The following is an 18763-nucleotide window of genomic DNA, read 5'->3' as shown; positions in this document are numbered from 1 at the left end:
TTATGATATTTGGCTGTGGTCTGAACAACAGCATAATTGTGAGTGCATGTAATATTGCTTAATTAGCCATTTCTGTTAATTAAATTGCATCAATTCACAGAAATTTAATTTGGCCAACTGAAAAATTTACATGTGATCGTTTTTTTTACAGTGCATGACTCTCAGGCCGATTATGAATGTAATTTGGTTGTTACGACTGATCATGCTCAAACGGACCGAGTTTGTTCCATGTGCGCTCAGTTGGTGTACACTACAGTCATGGGAACACAGAACACAGAAACAATAAGAACAATATACATTTCACCATAGAACATACAAAACAAAAGACATAACCGGGATCATGACAATTGGTCATTTAGCTGTACATTTACTGTAGACTGATAAAATAACAATTACAATAGGCTATACAAATAACATTTTAAATGACTTCTGTTTCAGAATAAATAAAGTAATATTTTATATTTTGTTCTAACTGGTGATTGGTAACTCTGGAACAAGAACAAAAAAATATAATTTTGCTCAGAATGAACCAAGTCGTTTTTAATGCCTGCATGATTTGAGAATAACAGTCTATTTTATTATTTAAGTGTGTTGAGATATTAATGATCATTATTGCAGTGATTATGTTTTTAGCATGTTATTATGTTTGGCAACAGTTCTTCTAATTGATGGATTGAGTAGCTTTTCATTTCTTAAACAACCATGTATGAAGCCATATCGAGGCCGTATTCCAGAATGCTCAAATTGTGAAAGAATGGTTGGGAGGGAGCATGAAGAATAATTTTCGCACATGAATTGGCACCTCTGAGTCCAGGCCCTAAATTCATTGAAAGTTTTTGGGATGTGCTGGAGGAGATTTTACAGAGTGCTCGACTCTTGCATTGTCAATATAATAGATAATAAATGTTGTGATGTTATTTCCATCAAGAGGTGCATACATTTTTGGTCCAGATCTTACATTGTTTCTGTTCATCGTTCGGTCTCGTCAATGTTAATGTATAGCATCCTTGTTTATTCTGTATATAAGATTGTTCCTTCGAGTCTTCTGTGCCGTGCAGGTTGTAAAACCACACCGTTCCGTGACTATAATACAATGTATACATATTTTTACACAATTTCTACCTGATAAAACATCTTATAACTCTTTATAAATTATGATTTATAATATTTTCTAGGTCTAGAAATCACACTTTCATAATTCTTCAAAAGAAAAAAAAAGTTGTTGATGGGGTGAATTAATAAAACATTGATTTGAATTTAAACTTTATTGTCTTAATTTTTTATCTTGAGGCCCCTATAGTTGAGAAACTGACCTATTAATGTATTGTTTATTATGTATCTATTATATATTTATTTGATATCTATATAAATATTTTTATTGATGTGGATATGTATCTATTATATATTTATTTAATATCTATATAAATATTTTTATTGATGTGGATATGCCCATGCTTTCTGATTGGTAATTTGGGGATTGAGTTTACCAATAGCTATACCTGCATGTATCATTCTTTTGACAATGAAGTGCCAAATGTTAAACTATATGACATCATATAATTATTTTTAAAGAGCAGAGTCTAATGTTTTCTGGCATTCTGTTTTTATGTGTGTGTCCATAGATTTGATTACCAGGAGCTGCTACACAACTCCAGTTTTTGCCTTGTTCCTCGGGGCAGGCGGCTTGGGTCCTTCCGCTTTCTAGAGGCCCTGCAGGTTGGTGACTCTGAAGTTTGCCTGTCTAAAACACTATTACAACATGCTTCCTTTCATAACAGGTGTTTTTGATAGGCTTGGATGTTTTTAGGGCTCAGCCATTTGGAGCCCTGAGGTTAAAATACACTGACATATGGGTTATTGATATTGACATTCTGTCATCTTTTCAAAAACACCCAGAGATTCTTATATTGAAGAGGAGAGGTGAAGAGAACTATTAATAAATTTCTCTCTCTCTCTCTCTCTCTCTCTCTCTCTCTCTCTCTCTCTCTCTCTCTCTCTCTCTCTCTCTCTCTCTCTCTCTCTCTCTCTCTCTCTCTCTCTCTCTCTCTCTCTCTCTCTCTCTCTATGTGTGGTTACTCATTAGTTGTGTTCTCAGTCTCTCCTCTGGGGTTAGTCAGGAGAATCACTTAGATGCAGCTGAAACTCCACTTCTATCACTTTTTTATTGTTATGTATTTATTTAGGCCTATTTGTATTAGGAAATAATTACAGTTCAGTGCCTCTACCACATAACTTTTATGCATTATATTATATTTTAATGTTCCCAATACCAAGCAACAATTTTAATCTAAGTTTTTAAGATGATGAACTTCCGTTGAATATCTTAATAACTGACCGCTAAAATGCAGAAGTTGTCAATGTCACACATGGAGGATTTTGTTGGGGTAACAGTTTAAGACCCAGGACCAGTAGTGAAAAATAAAGACCAGGAGTCAGGAGTTAGATTAATTAAAGAGAAATTTACTGAAGAATAGTTTGCAGTTTCAGCAGCAGAAGCCAGCTTCAAGTCTCACAAGGAGTTCGTAGGCCACGGTCCCTCTACCAGCCTCTCGTACATACAATTGTTTCAACAGTTATACTGTTTTCAATGACATTGATTACATCAACACTTACACAACATGGTCTAATCCTGATTGGCTACAGAAACATAAAAGTCTAACTAGTAGTCACATGTATAGAAATGCGAGAGTGGCGTCGTTGAGTCAGGATGCTTGTCGCAAAACCCCTCTAAACACACACACACACACACACACACACACACACACACACACACACACACACACACACACACACACACACAGAAGCACTAGGGCATCGCACTTTAGTCAGTGTCAGTGGGTCCTGACCTTTATCAAAAGACACATACTACCAAAACATAGATACAGCAATCTCTCTCCTTCGAGAGAGAGAAGTACACATACATGATATTCTTTATTCTTTAAAGAAATATAAAAGGAAAATTATTATGGCTTTAATGTTTCAGTAAAAGAATATATATTTAATTAAAATAAAGAAATAACAGGAAAGACAAATCCATATTTCATCTCTGGAAGCCGGGCTAAATGAGCAATCACAGTCACCACTCAGAGACCAAATACAAACTTTAGAAAATATAAAGGAAGAAACAATCATTGGTCCTCTTGATTTAAGCAAAATCATAACTGGAAAGAATCATTAAAATCATAATAATTATATAGGAGGATGAATATTGATTGAGGCTTTAATTATGAATTTAAGAAGGATGCCCTTATATATATATATATATATATATATATATATATATATATATATATATATATATATATATATATATATATATATATATATATATATATATATATATATATATATATATATATATATATAAATATATTGAAGCGGCTGTAGATTCCAGAATCTTTCAATTCTAAGATGAACAGAGAGTTTGCATAATACATAATAATAGTATTAATTATTTATAAAACCATTATAATATGCTGATTTGATGCTCAAGTAACTGATTGGATGCTCTTATTATTGTCACAGTTGAAAATAATTGTGCTGATTAATATTTTGTGCAAACCTTGATAAATTTTTTCTGGATTATTTGACTAATGGAAAGTTTAAAAGAACAGCATTTATTAAAAATGTGTTTTTTTAAACAATATAAAAATATTTACTATCAATATTAATTTATTTGCACTTAATTAAAAAAGGAACACAATTAAACACACTTTTAGGCAACACATATAAAAAAGCATTTTTGTTAAAGGGTTACTTCAGTGATTTAGCATTAAGCTTTGTGTCAGTAGAAACCCGGTAGTATATTCAAATTGTCGTACTTTCCCCCTTCATGTCCCCCTGAGACGAGATAATTATGCATTTTATTTCTGTAAAAAATCCTCAGATGACGCAAATATCGTCATTTTGCGTCATCTGAGGATTTTTTGGCCAGAGCCTAGAGACTACAGCCAGTAGAAGGAGCTAGTTCCGCATGTTTTCAACCCACCCACAGCGGAGGGATCTCACTCACAGAATGTAAATGCGCTCGGCTTGGGCATTCATAATGGAGCGGTGCAGGGCAAAGTGAGTGTTTCAACTTTTAAATTAATTCCTATGAAAGTTTAGCTTCCATAGGCATGATCTGAAAACGCGCCAGACTGGACACACATCGTGAATGACTGCTGCTCTTTCCTCAGCTCTGCTCAGCTCTTTGCTCTTGTGATGAATGAAATCTGACTCCTGCTGCATTTGTTCCATGCCTTTCATTTGGCTCACTCACACGTTATTGAAAAGACACGTTCAGTTTTTAATTGTAGTGTTTATTCTCTAACTGAAGGAAATTATTGAATTATTATGAAGATCAAAACCACGGTTAGGGTGGAGCCGTGGTGGGCAAGTGATAACCAGTAGCCGTGGCTTTGGAAGTGGCCTCGTTGGGCAGCGAATCAAGTGCATTCTGGGAGTTGTTGTCTTTCATCCACATGAGACAAAAATAAATTTTCTGTCTTTTCTCAGTCTAGAAAGCACCAAATTAAAAAATAATTTCACATTTCTTCTACATAAATGACCCAGTTTAATTACAAATTCATCTTCCCAGCGCTGAAGTACCCCTTTAAGTTTTAAATGATAGACCAATAGACGTCTATAATTTCGGTCGGCCGAAACTTTACTTTATAAAGTTTTAAATATGGATAATTTTCTTACACAAACGCATTGATTCGCTTCAGAAGGCCTTTATTAACACCCCGGAGCCGCGTGGAGCATGTTATTCGATGGACAGGTGCATTTTTTATGGACTTCAAAAACAGAGCAACTATTATTGCAATTCTAATGCTTGGATTAGCCTGGATTTTTGTAATATAACTCTGATTGTGTTTGTCTGAAAGAAGAATGTCATATACACCTAGGATGACTTGAGGGTGAATAAATCATGGGCTAATTTTCATTTTTGGGTGAACTATCCCTTTAAAGTTAGCAGTATCAAGCGGAACGGTTTTACACGTCATGTTGTTTACTTGAGGTGCACTTACACGCCGATAGCTAACAAATCAAAGACATTTGAAGCAGTTTTACTAACCGCCTGCTTCCAACGCACGACGGTGAACCGCTGGGACCATTCCGTCTTTCAGCATTAGACGAGCTACAAATCCGGTGTTGAACTGGGCCTTGTTTATAAAACGATTGTCGCCGAAATGCAGGGAACAAACAAAAACACTTGCACAACTCTGTTGCTGCTCCGGAAAAACAACTCCATCCACTGTCCCATTAACGCTGGGTTCTTTGGGAAACTGTACACGGTTGTCTTGCCCTGACAACCAAAAACAAACTTCTTTGGTGACATTGTTGATTTCGTGAAGTCCTGTGACTGCACCGCAGCCGGCTTCCATTGCAGAGCAAAGCGTGTTAATGGGCGTGCATTTGCTCTCTCGCTCTGGTCGCATGCGCGCCCTTCCGGGAGAAGAGCCCGTACGGCCCGTACAAGGACATTCCGCCCTTGTTGAAGTCACGCGACCCATGCTCAAAAAAAACTTTCCGAAACTTGTGAGAAACCGGAAGGAGTATTTTTGGCACAGAAATACTCCTTAAAATGTCCAACTTTTTTTTTTTTTACTTTGTCCATGTTTAGCATGGGAATCTAAGTCTTTAACAGTGTAAAAAACTCAGTATGCATGAAACAGCATTTCACTCACCCTTTAAAGTTTGCAAAACAAATCTTGCTCCATCCTTTATCTTTACTCAAAGTAGCAAGAATGACAGTAAGAATTTTAGGTAACAGTGGCACACAGCTGATTTGCAGGCATCAGAAAAGTACTTTTTTGGGGGGCAGACAACGTATAACATTTATGCAAATGTATTTTCTAGTGACGTAGAACCATCACGCAATAGGATTCAAAACACAGACGACTCCTTTAAGCGGTTCAGAGTCCATTCTTTTTTTTTGGCGGAGACAATCATTTTATTTATTGTGCACTTTCGACTTTACTACTTTTCAGAACATTTAAATTTAAAAACAGCTATATTACACACTGCATGAAAGGGAATATTCGAAAAACCACAATTGGGGCACTTTAAAAGAAAACATCTTACATCTTTATATCTATATAATTACGAGGTCACTTTATGAGAAATATTCCATCCTCTATTAATTGCAGAGTTGCGTAAAATCAGAAAGTGGATTAATAAAAAAAGTGTCTATATGCTGCCAGTGAAGATGTTTTTCTGTCCCGTCTAGCCTGTCAAAACTGATATTTGTCAGTCAGATGTGGGATGTAAACACGGGGTGTTTGAATTTCCTCAGTATTTTTCACATCTCTCCAGCAGTTGAGTGAGGCAGTGGCTCCCTGTGTTGTGCTCTCTGATGGCAGCACTTTGAAAAGAGACATCAAAAGGCTTTTAGATGCTGGTGCATGTGGGGCAGTCCTTCTGTTGTCAACCATCTCCATTTAAAAAAAAACATGGTGGGAGAGAAGGCATGTGTATGCGTGTGACGGAAGGTGTCTGTGTGAAAGGTCAGGTGGGATTACCAAAGCGGGGGTCTCTGCCTCACTCCTGATATCTGGCACAAACCTCCTTAAGTCTTCCATATGACTGTCACCTTTAAAAGCTGGACGGGTCAGGTGCAGTCTTGAATTTAAAGACGGTCTCACCCAATCCTAAACCCGCAGACAACCTGCCTCTCTGAAGACCAATTATACAATTATTACATGGCACAACCTGATTGGCCTCTGCTGATCCTGCAACCATTGAGATTGCTTGCTCAACATTTAAACTTGTTTACGTATGGATCCAGCTCTTCCTTTGTTTTTTGATTTCTCACATTGTTACAGAAGACTCGACCAAGATGGATTCAGAAATTAGTTTAATTCAACTCCGGCAAGGCAACCATTTCCTCGAGGACCACATCCAAGATTTTTTGGGATATCAAAGTTCAAAGTTTTATTTGTCAAATGCTCAGCAGCAAAAAATACACTACTGCATTGTAGTACTTGCTTATTTGCACAATTCATAGCTTAGAATGATGGAAATATATTTAAACGTTTGTTTAAGGGATTGTGGTGTTGACTATTACCCACCTTTAAACATATTGTATATGTATATGTAATGTATATGCAAATATTTTGATTGGCCAGTCGTGGCATACGGCAGGAAAATATTTCTGAATAATAACCTTGGCAACGCTGTAATAAGTAGGCCAAAAAGTTATGATAATTACCAGCTGACTGTTTGCCCTAATAGGTAAAAAAAAACACTTCTTGGATTAATCAATATGTTATTGTTACACCATGTCTACATTGGATGCGGTCGTTGTCGCACCACATCGTGCCGCGCCGTAACAGCTAGAGGCTGTCTACACTGGACGCGACAAAGCGACCATTGCAAATCCATTTGTCCTTCCTATGAGAAGTATCGCGAGTACTTGGGGTACGTCATAAATAGAACGAGGGATCAGTTTACTGTTGGCGCCGCGCCACATCCAGTGTAGACAACATCACTGATTATAATGGGTTATATTGTCTTTTGTCGCGTCGCATCGTACCGTTCGTGTTCGGTGTAGACACGTTGTTAATAATAATAATAATAACCTTGTATCCAACTGAACATTCTGCAAAGTGGTTGTCATTTACATACAGTAATACTTCAAATAGTTGCATAAAGTTTAATGCTCTAGCTTGTAATGACTCTCCCTGCCTCTAGTTGGCGCTGAGCTGTAATGACTCTCCCAGCCACTAGGTGGCCCACCTTATGTAAAATTCATTGTGCCACTCATTAGTATTTGATTTCTCCCACCTGTGGGGTTCATTAGCTTGTTTGTGTTTGCCTATTTAAGTATGCCTCTTTCTTTCAGTTGTGTTCAGTCTTGAGCCTACTATGCTTTCTATTTTCCTTGGCAAGAAATCGAAGTCTGTTGTGTCTTTGGATTTGCCTTTTGCTCAACTTTTTTTTCTTTTATTTTTCTCTGGAAGCTTGGCTTCCTTTATGTTGTACTTTTAAACTTGGATTCTTCAGTAAAGACACCTTTTATTCAGTCAGCTAAGTCTGCAAGTTATTCTTCTGCCCTTGGGTCCATCTGCTGGAACGCGCTATGTAAAGTTGTGGCCTCAAGATCATATGTCGAGGGAACTATATATTTTTCTCGTTTCGAGTTAAATGCGCAAACAACTTGCACGAACATAGCAACCTGGACTTATCAGAAATGAATAGGCCTTTAATATAATATATTATATATATACACACACACACGCACACACAAATAATAAACAAGATTAAGATCTTATCAGCCGACATATCAGTGAATTGGTTTAAAAGACTGAGATGAGATTAATAAATATTGTATTTAGGTTGCTATGGTTGCGCAGGTTGTTTGCACATTTAACTCAAAATATGATCTCGAGGCCACGACTTTAATCCCGCGTTCCCACGAGTTAATATGACGTTTCAACAAATTGATATGTCGTGGTCATGACAAAACTAACTGAACCAAACATTTCCCCTCCTAGTCATCATACCTTATTGTAAAAAAAGTACAGAAACAACTTTTATATGACCATTTTATTATCTAGTAGCTATTGGCAAATAGAAAAATAAGAAAAAGTCCACAGAGAAAATGACATTGTTTCAAGGTGTCAGTGTACATTTTGACAACAGTTAATCGATTGAAATGAACACTTTGAAAGTGTTGTACATTTGTTGGTGGCAGTGTAGAGGGGTGAGGATTTGATATGTGTGTGTGTGTGTGTTTTTTTTCTACAGGCGGCCTGTATTCCTGTGCTGCTGAGTAACGGATGGGAGCTGCCCTTCTCAGAGGTCATTGACTGGAGTAAAGCTGCTATCATTGGAGATGAGAGATTATTGCTGCAGGTACACACACACACACACACACACACACAACACGCATTCACATCACACCATCAGTGCACAGTCCCCCCCCCAAAAAAAAACACTCAACAAACACATTGTCATAGTCCTCTTTATGATAATGTGATCAATCATACAGTAATGAGAACACACTACTATATAACTTAAAATATAAAATCCTCTGACTTGCTTTTTTCCACATCTGAAGTGACCACTCACTGCACTGGAAGCTTTAATTAAATGTTTCTGAAATTCTCATGAGGAACAATCAGAGCCTAGCCTAGAAATCTAGACGCACCCTAGCGGCAGAACATTTATTTTGCCGCGAGTGTAGTCTAGCAACTCTTGGTAGACATGAGAGCTGGAAAAACCAAACTCTGGTCAGGCCAATCACAGCGTGTGTAGAGTCGGTGGGCGGGCTTAACATAATGACGGCCCTTCATGGAGTTGCGGAGGTTCCTCGTGCTACTCGTAAACAAAGCAGCTGACGAACAGCGGTCTTTTGAATCGGCTTTGGCCACGACTCTGGAAGACTTGGAGTTAAGCATTTCTTTGAGAAAAGAACAAAGAATGGCACTGAAGTCATTCTTAAGAAAAGAAGATATGTTCGAAGTTTTGCCTACCGGATACGGCGAAAGTCTATCAACTAACGTTAGCTCGGCTTCACCTTCTTCTTTGGTTGGTTGTGGCTCTCATGGCGCTATCCAATTGCGTGCAGAGGGAATTTGAAAGACAACCGTTTATCCCGCCCCTCGGATTGAGCCCTGTCGATGGTGAGTTTCCAGACCCAACATCTTGATGTGGGTCTGGCTTGTCAGGCTGATCAGAGCCATTAATCCCAGGACATTTTAAGTGTTTTAAGAAATTTCCCCCAAAATACAAAAGAAGAAACTGACATCTTCATATTTTTGCATGACACAATTAATTAGGTCTCTTCTAACTTTTAAAAATATCTGATTTTTAAGATTTAGCTGGTATTACATATACAATACAGGACAGTATAGTAGTGAATGACATTTTAGGCTTGCACACATGCATACATTCAAATACTCTCATTTCACCAATCACTGTAATGTTTTATTATCACATTTATATTATTAGGGCAGGGGGTTCTGAAACTATTTCATGCCAGGGACGCAGAAATTTGATAAGCCCTGTGCGAGGTAAAATATAAATGCAGCTCATGTATAAAGTCCAGCTTATACACTATAACAAAAATATTAAGCACCATATTATAAAGACATATTGTTTCCATAATTAAATAATAGTCTTTATATGGTCACTGTACCAGGGCCAAGGCAACTAATTAAAATATAATTTGGAGAATATTTACTTTATATTAATTTGACGGTGTATCTTGTATTAATATTAGATTTGTAAACCTTCAAAAAAAAAAACATGTTCATGTATTCCTACTGTTAAAAAGTAATGCTTTCAATAAAGTAAAATTATTCTGATGTTTTTTTGTTTTGTTTTTTTGTTCTAATCCCTCTCCTATCTCTAAACCTTAAAGGGTTAGTTAACCCAAAAATGAAAATTCTGTCATTAATTTCTTACCCTCATGTCGTACGACACCCATAAGACCTCCGTTCATCTTCGGAACACAAATTAAGATATTTTAGTTGAAATCCGATGGCTCAGAAAGGCCTCCATTGGCACAATGTACTTTTACACTCTCAAGACCCATAAAAGGTACTAAAGACGTTTTATGACAATAATTTTATGAATAGACGAGAATAGTTTTTGTGCGCAAAAAAAACCTAAATAACGACTTGTATAGGATTTCAAAATACTGCATCATGAAGCTTCGAAGCGTTATAATTCAGTGAGTCGATTCAGTGGTTTGGATCGCCAAAATCACGTGATTTCAGCAGTTTGGCGGTTTGACATCCGGATCATGATTCGACTCGCTGATTCATAACGCTTCGAAGCTTCATGATGCAGTGTTTTGAAATCGGTCATCACTATATAAGTCGTTATTTAGGGGGGGGTTTTCGCACAAAGACTATTCTCGTCGATGCAAACAATTATTGTAGAACCACTGTAGTGAGATGGACTTTGTAACAACGTCTTTAGTACCTTTTATGGGTCTTGAGAGTGTAAAGTACATTGTGCCAATGGAGGCCTTTCTGACCATTGGATTTCAACTAAAATATCTTAATTTGTGTTCCGAAGATGAATGGAGGTCTAAGTAATGAGGGTAAGTAATTAATGATAGAATTTTCATTTTTGGGTGAACGAACCCTTTAACCCTTTCTTTAAATATATATATATACAATGAAGGAAAAGCAAAAGGCAATTTTGTTGTAATCATATTTTTTTTTTCTCCCAAAAATGTCAACAGGTAGCCCAAACAACATTGTGTTGTATTTGAAGTGCTCTCTGGTGGTATGCAATATTTTTGTGTGAGGTACAGTGTAGAATTATAGTTGTTAATCACTGCAGATCTTATCCATATCCGCTTTGTGAAGAATTAGAGACCACTAATGCATCCTTGAATACACAAACACACAGTACACCTGAAAGCAGATCTTGCTCTGTCTCACTCTTTCAGGTTCCATCTATCACCAGGTCTGTGGGTTCTGACAGAATCCTGGCACTGCGGCAGCAGACACAGTTCCTGTGGGACGCCTACTTCTCCTCCGTCACAAAGATAGTCTTAACCACATTAGAGGTGAGTCCTCAGTTACAGCAGGAAGAGATTTGCCTCATCCAAATGAGTCATACTGGGTAAAATGTGTGAACGAGGGACTGCCAGCTGGTTGATGTCATTTGTACAATGATTTTTTTTTTCACTTAAAGGGATAGTTTGCCCAAAAATGAAAATGATGTCATCATTCACTCCCCCTCATGTCATTCCAAACCTGTATGACTTTCACACAACAAGATATTCTGGTGACAGAATTTTCCTCATCACCACACCAAAATGGAAAAGTATAACGCTATAATGATAACAACAATATATTAGCGCCCACAGCAATGGACGATAATGTTACGTTTATTTTAAGTGCACACTTCAGTTATGTTCTGGGATCATAATAGCAACACGCTTTAAAGTAGGACGGATTTTGATTGCCTGTCCATGTTTTATCAGTCATCAGCTGGAAAAGAATCACTCTGACAGTATCATTCCTTGTAGTTGTAGTTGATGGACTCAACTATTCTCTTATAGAGTTAGAACAATTAAAAAGAACCTTACGGTTATAGATGTCATTTATAGTTAGACTTCTACAGTGATTCTACATTGGAAGTCATATGATGACCCAACTAAATATCAAAATAGTTTATCATCATATCATATTATATCATATCATATATCATATCAATCATATCATATCATACATATATCATATCATACACTATATCATATCATATATCTCATATCTCATATCATATATCAATCATATCATATATCAATCTGTTTTTTTTTTCCTTTTCTGCATGATTTATAGTTATTACTAGTAGCGTGTAACAAAGGATGTTGTAAAATAAAGTGTTACCTCACATTTATGTGTTGTGAAGTTAAATGAAGGTTTTTTTATTTTTATTTAACTTTTAAGATTAAATCTAGTTTAATACATGAGGCTCTCTACTTTTTATGTAAAATCATGCTGGAGTTTTTTTCTTTTTCCCAATCAGTATTGTCTTTCGTTATAGTCCATATAGGCAATAAGTATATTGCTGATAATGCGTTTTTCTTTGCGTGTACTTTGTTTTTCGTCTCTATCGCTCTCTTACACTCATTCATTTCTTGTTCTCTCTATCTCTCTCCCTCTCTGACCTCTTCTGTTTTCTTCAAAAGCTTTCATCATGAGTTGCTGTCACACATAAGAAGATGATACCTGCCATGATCAAACGTAGCCTACTTGGTCTTTTCCAGACCTCTCCAACATACATAAATATGCAGGCAGATTTACACAAACATTCCCTCCCTCACACTCACTCACTCACTCACTCAGTCTCACGTCTCTGAGAACTTTCTCCCAGGGAACAGGCCTGCCTTGGTCAGCTACTGTAGATGGAATTGAAAGTTTGTGCTTGGTTTCTCTTCATCTCAGGAAGGTGTTGGACAAGTCTTTTAATAACAGGCCCGACCGAGAACTGCCAGACATCACTGCCAGAAATATGACTGACTATAAATGTATTCAGAAAGCAGACAGAGGAATATTTCTGCCAACTTCACCAACATGCCACAGTTATCATAAACACAACTGTAATTCTTAAAACTGTATACAGCAGTGGAACTTTACTGGTTTTGCTTCAGGACCCAGATTTTACACTGGTCATTGAGTGATTACCTAAAATAGTACTGAAGTTGTCTTTAACAAAAATGTATTTAAAATAAAACTTAAATTGTACCCTACACGAAAATTTACAATTTTGTTTTATAAATATGTCATGCTCCCAGCTATGGGAGGACTAGATGTGACACTTTAAAATAAAATTAATTATTCTATTATTAATGTATTAATAATAATAAAAAAAAATAATAATAATATATATATATATATATGTATTCATTCAATTCAATTGAATTCATTTAAGGATAGACACAATTTTTTCAGTAAACCACTGTTGAATAAAAATAAAGAAAAAACAAATTTTGTAAAACTGCTGTACCGAATATATATATATCTCACTTATATATAAAAATAAATAAACATATGTAAAACGGTATATTTAATTGATGTTTTTAATGTAACAATAAATTAATAATCTTTTAAATTGCATTTAAAAAAGCACTGCTTTTCTTAATCCATTTGTTAGCTGCTTTTATATGTATTAAAAATCATTTATTTTATTGATGCCATTAGTAGTTTTTTTGTATGTTTTTATATATAAACTACTGTAATAAAACCTTAACCATAAACCTTTATTTTATGTAGTAGGTCATAAGTTTTAACTCCCCCCATTTTAAAATTAGTCTATTATAATTTATTTAGCTAAATTATTTCCTTACTGAAATAATAGTATCTCAGACAAAGAGATACAGAAAAATAGTTTATTCTAAGTATTAAAAGGTTTTGCTTTTAAAGAAATAATATGCACTTCAGACACATGTTTAAAATGATTAGGACTTCAGTTATACCAATGGATAAGAAAAGAGAAGCTTTTATTCAACATAGAGGGTAGGACGTGTCATGTTAAGATCACATTTTACCTTGAAACAAATAAAATAGTAATCACAATAAGCAGTGTTGGGGTAACGCATTACAAGTAACATGAGCTACATAATCAGATTGTAAAGTAAAGCATTACTTATAAATGTACTACAAAATATATAAAGTAACTTTTTCAACTAAGTTACAAGTTACTTTGTTGTCATATTTATTGACTGACAGCTCTGGCCCCATGTTAAGAAACATCGGGAGTAAGTGCAGAGACATTGTTTGCACTGTACAAACATGATGGTTATTGTAGTTCTAGACTAAATGTGCATGCATTCATTTACACAACTCACTTTCACAAAAACTGGTTCAGAATTCTTCAAAATGAACAAACGCAAATTCAGAATATTACACAAACCTGCAATGATTAAATATTTCAAATAATAGAAATATACCGTACTTTATGTATTTAATGTAACACATTACTTTCCATAAAGAGTAACACAATTAGTTACTTTTTAAGGGAGTAACGCAATATTACTTTTAAAAGTAACTTTCCCAAACACTAATGATAATTAAACAATAATAATATATGTTCAAGTGTTCAAGGTATAAATGTTAAAGTATAAAGTACGATTAAAAAGTTTGGCATCACTTTTTAAAGAAATTGATACTTTTATTTAGCAAAGATGCTTTTACACTACATTAAAATATTATGAATATAATATAATATAATATAATGTAATATAATAATAATTGTCATACAAAGTCTGTCTGTGTCGTCTTAGTTGTATCTGTGTTGTATCTCATTATCGTCCCTACCACCGATATTATTACAATAATATAATTAATATAATATAATATTCTATTTGATTATTTGTAAGTGTGAACGTGTGAAACTATAAGTCTTTCAACACTTGTGCATGTGTGGTGTGTTTGCACGCAGCAATAAATGCTGCCTAATTAACCACATGGATCAAATGCCCTCTCAGTGGACTCGGGTTTACTGGCACTTCCTCTAGAACATATGCCACGTTAAGTTCATTTCCCTGCTCCGCAGCACAAGAGCTGCGAGATGCTTCACTTGCTGCATGGATCTGACAAAATCGCTACACTTACAGCACATTAAAACATCAGCATGTAAATGCACAGAGATCCACAAACACACATGCTGCCTGAGGGTTTTAGACAGTAGTTGATTGTAATTGGCTTATGCATTTCTAGACTCAGAACCAATCAAGAACCAAGTTGAGGAGGACTCGGGACACACACTGTAGTACAAAGTGTGTGTGTGCACACGCACGTGTGTGTGTGTGTGTGTGTGTGTGTGTGTGTGTGTGTGTGTGTGTGTGTTACAGGTTATTTTTGGCTTGAAGATCCACCCTGTTGTGATGAGGGTGAGGCAGATTGTGATTAATTGGTCTTGTAATAAAATGAGATTAATGTGTTTAATTTGAGTAATTAGGCCTATGTGCATACTGTTGAGAATGTTGTCTGGCCGTTGTCTGTGAAGACTGATAGGATGGGCACACAAAGCTGGCATCTACAACATCTAGTTTGAAAAGTTATATTTTTATGTTGAGATCTCTTTTTTGGTAACACTTTATAAGAATGTTATATTTGTTTATGCATTAGGTATCATGAACTAATAATGAACAATACTGAGTTTGTGTGATGTTAGGGATGGTCAGCCATGTTTTTTTTTTTGCATAGTGATAATCATGAAAATAAAGCTGGTTTCTACTAAATCTAATTGGAAGAGTTCTATATTTGATTTTGGATATATCATTTTTAGTAACATTTTACAACAATGTTACATCTGTTTTGTAGTGGATAGTATAAATCCAGCTATAGCTGTTATCGCAAAATAAACCCCGATAGGGTGATTAGGACCCCAATGTGAAGCTTCCGCAAAGAAAAATCAGTTCCTAACTAGCAGCTTTGAGCCTAGATGAATGAATGAGTTTAAACGAGACAGACATTTAAATGATAGTGTGCAGTCGTATCACTTATTACACAGCTTTTCACAACATTCAGTAAATAATGACGGGGACATGAAATATTGATTTGAGAAGAATCTGTTTTAAAAACCTGTAACGAAGTTTGTTGATTAGGAAAGAAGGAGGTGGGAACGGGGGAACGTTCAACCTAACTTTAGTCACCAAATAAACAAACACCAAATAAAATAATGTAAAGCAGCAGCCCCTCACGTACGACTGCCACATGCAAGCAAAAAAAAGTTATGGGTAGGGTTATGGGTAGCTTTAGGGGTAAATATATGGTTAGGACTACATTTTTGGACAGGACAAAATATGTTGATTCAGGAACATGTCTTACTTGGAAAATAACAGTGACCGTGTTGGGTTACAGCAAAATCTGTGACTGTAGTAGGTGCTGTAGTGATGGTAGGGTTAGGGTAAGGGTTGGGGTTAAAGGTCGGGTAGGTCATTTTCGGAGAGGCTAACATTAGCCAGCTAGTTTTAAGAATACGATACCACCCTCCCTGCAGAGCATCTCCAAAGCCACGCATTCTTCAAAACATAAGCGTCACAAGAGACGGTGTTAAACTACCTCATGTCTCATAGCACATAACATTACAATAATAATGAACATAAACAACTTAAAGAGCACTGACCTGTACCACCTGACTGCTGCAGATTCATTTCATCATTGATAGTGTTGTCATTGAACGCATAAATTTGAATCATAAACCGGTCCGAGTAATAACGTCATAGGTTTCCATATTCCAAATTACAGTCGTTATGGTGTGAATGCAGCATAAGCTTGTTGTTTTGGTTCAGGAGGAACTGTAAAAGGTGCTGATGTTTGTTTGTGGTTCTCGCGGTGACATCTGTCTAACTCCGCATATAACATGAAAAGCGCTGATGACGTGTGATGTGTATGAGAGAGGTATGAAAATACATACGTTGACAGGCAGGTCATTTGAATACAATGATTGGACAAACATTTTATGGTCCTACGCGTTCCACAGATGATATATAATATATATATATATATATATATATATATATATATATATATATATATATATATATATATACATATAAATACATTTAGACCATTTAACTAAGTGAGTGCTATCACGCTGTGAAGAGACTTTCAACCAGAATAACAAAAGCATTTTCTGGAACGAATCACCTATTCTGCCTTCAAGATTAGAGTGACAGCAGCGTCTGAAACAGTTACAGAATTCGATAGGTTGTACAATTTGATATAACACTGACCTCACTATACCTGGATAAGCGGTCATTATACAACATTGCTATTGATGCAGATCATCATCGGGGAATAACTTCCCTCGGAGCGTTACAACTGACCAATCAGAATCAGGCATTTAAGAGAGCTGTGTAAGTATCATGACCTAACAATGAACAATACAATGTTAATATTAATTACACACTTATATATTTTTTTACATTGTAACAAACAAACCTTAATTAACAATTGTTAATTCCTGTCTGATAATTTTGTCCTATCACTATCCCTAAACCTAACCCTACCCATAACTTGTCCCTAAAATCAGAGGGAAATGACAGGTGAATAACACTGATGTAGAAGCATCTAACCCTGGTTGTAATTCTAAACTTGGCATAAACAGTAAACTTGTCCCTCAGCTCTGATTGGTTGATTGGAATGTTGTTCCAGGATTAACAAAGATGTTGATCCAGGAACATGTTGTACTTGGCAAAATCACTTTCACTCATTAGGACATTGTTTTTGTTATTGGCTTATAGGCTAATTTAAATGCCAGTTATTGAACAAAGCATTTTTGCTTTTTGAACACAGTAAAACTGACTGATTGGTTACAATGTTTAACCAAGGGAAAACCAGGTCCTTAATGAAAAATTATGACATCGTGAACAGACAATTACAACACTTTTCATGATTAGTTAATCACAGCATCTATAATGGTAATTGTAACTTGTAAATACTGATGTATATTAATGTTTTAATGTATATATTAATAGTAATGTATGTGCTGTTTTTGCAGATTATCCATGACAGGATACGGACACACATGTCTAGAAGCAGGTTGATGTGGAATTCTTTGCCTGGAGGACTCTACGCACTTCCTGAGTTCTCCTGTGACCTCACCCTTTTCCCTTTCTACTACTCGACACTCGGTGAGTGTGTGTGTGTGTGTGTGCGTCTCTTTACCACCTCCAGCTCAATGCCGTAAAAGTTTGTTGCAGTGAAAATTAAATCATAACTCAGATAGATGTTGGTTTCCCTCCAAGCAGTCTATCTGTGTGTGTGTGTGTGTGTGTGTGTGTGTGTGTGTGTGTGTGTGTGTGTGTGTGTGTGTGTGTGTGTGTGTGTGTGTGTGTGTGTGTGTGTGTGTGTGTGTGTGTGTGTGTGTGTGTGTGTGTGTGTGTGTGTGTGTGTGTGTGTGTGTGTGTGTGTGTGTGTGTGTGTGTGTGTGTGTGTGTGTGTGTGTGTGTGTGTGTGTGTGTGTGTGTGTGTGTGTGTGTGTGTCTCATAGTGGATGGTGAACATATGTGTCCACCATATTCCTCCCTAAGCCTGGCCTGTGTGTTTGCATGCGCATGTAGGGGTTTGTGATGGATTTGTCCCTGGGATTCACATGTCAGCAGTAAATCTGTATTGCAGGATTGATAGATGGCCTATACTCTGCTGTCACAGGCGTTGTTAGTCTCACTTTCCATAATTTTGATGACAGGGCAGTTTAGACTCCCTGTCTGTGGCCATAACTTGAGAGAACTTCACTGTGCCGTGATATACGGTGTGATTCGCTCAGCCAGGGCAACACTATAAATCCGGCTACCTGCGATACA

At 36.3% G+C, this 18763-nt stretch overlaps 1 protein-coding gene across 1 annotated transcript in view; it reads left to right on the top strand.

Annotated features, from left to right (window-relative positions):
• The window catches only part of LOC307135278 (exostosin-1), a 467770-nt gene that overhangs the window by 393329 nt on the left and 55678 nt on the right, over positions 1–18763 (top strand). The window contains exons 3-6 of the mRNA XM_079831572.1: positions 1623–1716; positions 8734–8841; positions 11393–11512; positions 17959–18091. Of these exons, the coding sequence (XP_079687698.1) occupies positions 1623–1716; positions 8734–8841; positions 11393–11512; positions 17959–18091 (455 nt within the window). The remainder of the gene's footprint in view (positions 1–1622; positions 1717–8733; positions 8842–11392; positions 11513–17958; positions 18092–18763) is intronic.

Source organism: Gobio gobio (assembly GCF_949357685.1).
Source record: "Gobio gobio genome assembly, chromosome: 12".
Lineage (NCBI taxonomy): Eukaryota > Metazoa > Chordata > Actinopteri > Cypriniformes > Gobionidae > Gobio > Gobio gobio.
This window is presented reverse-complemented; position numbering and strand designations above follow the sequence as displayed.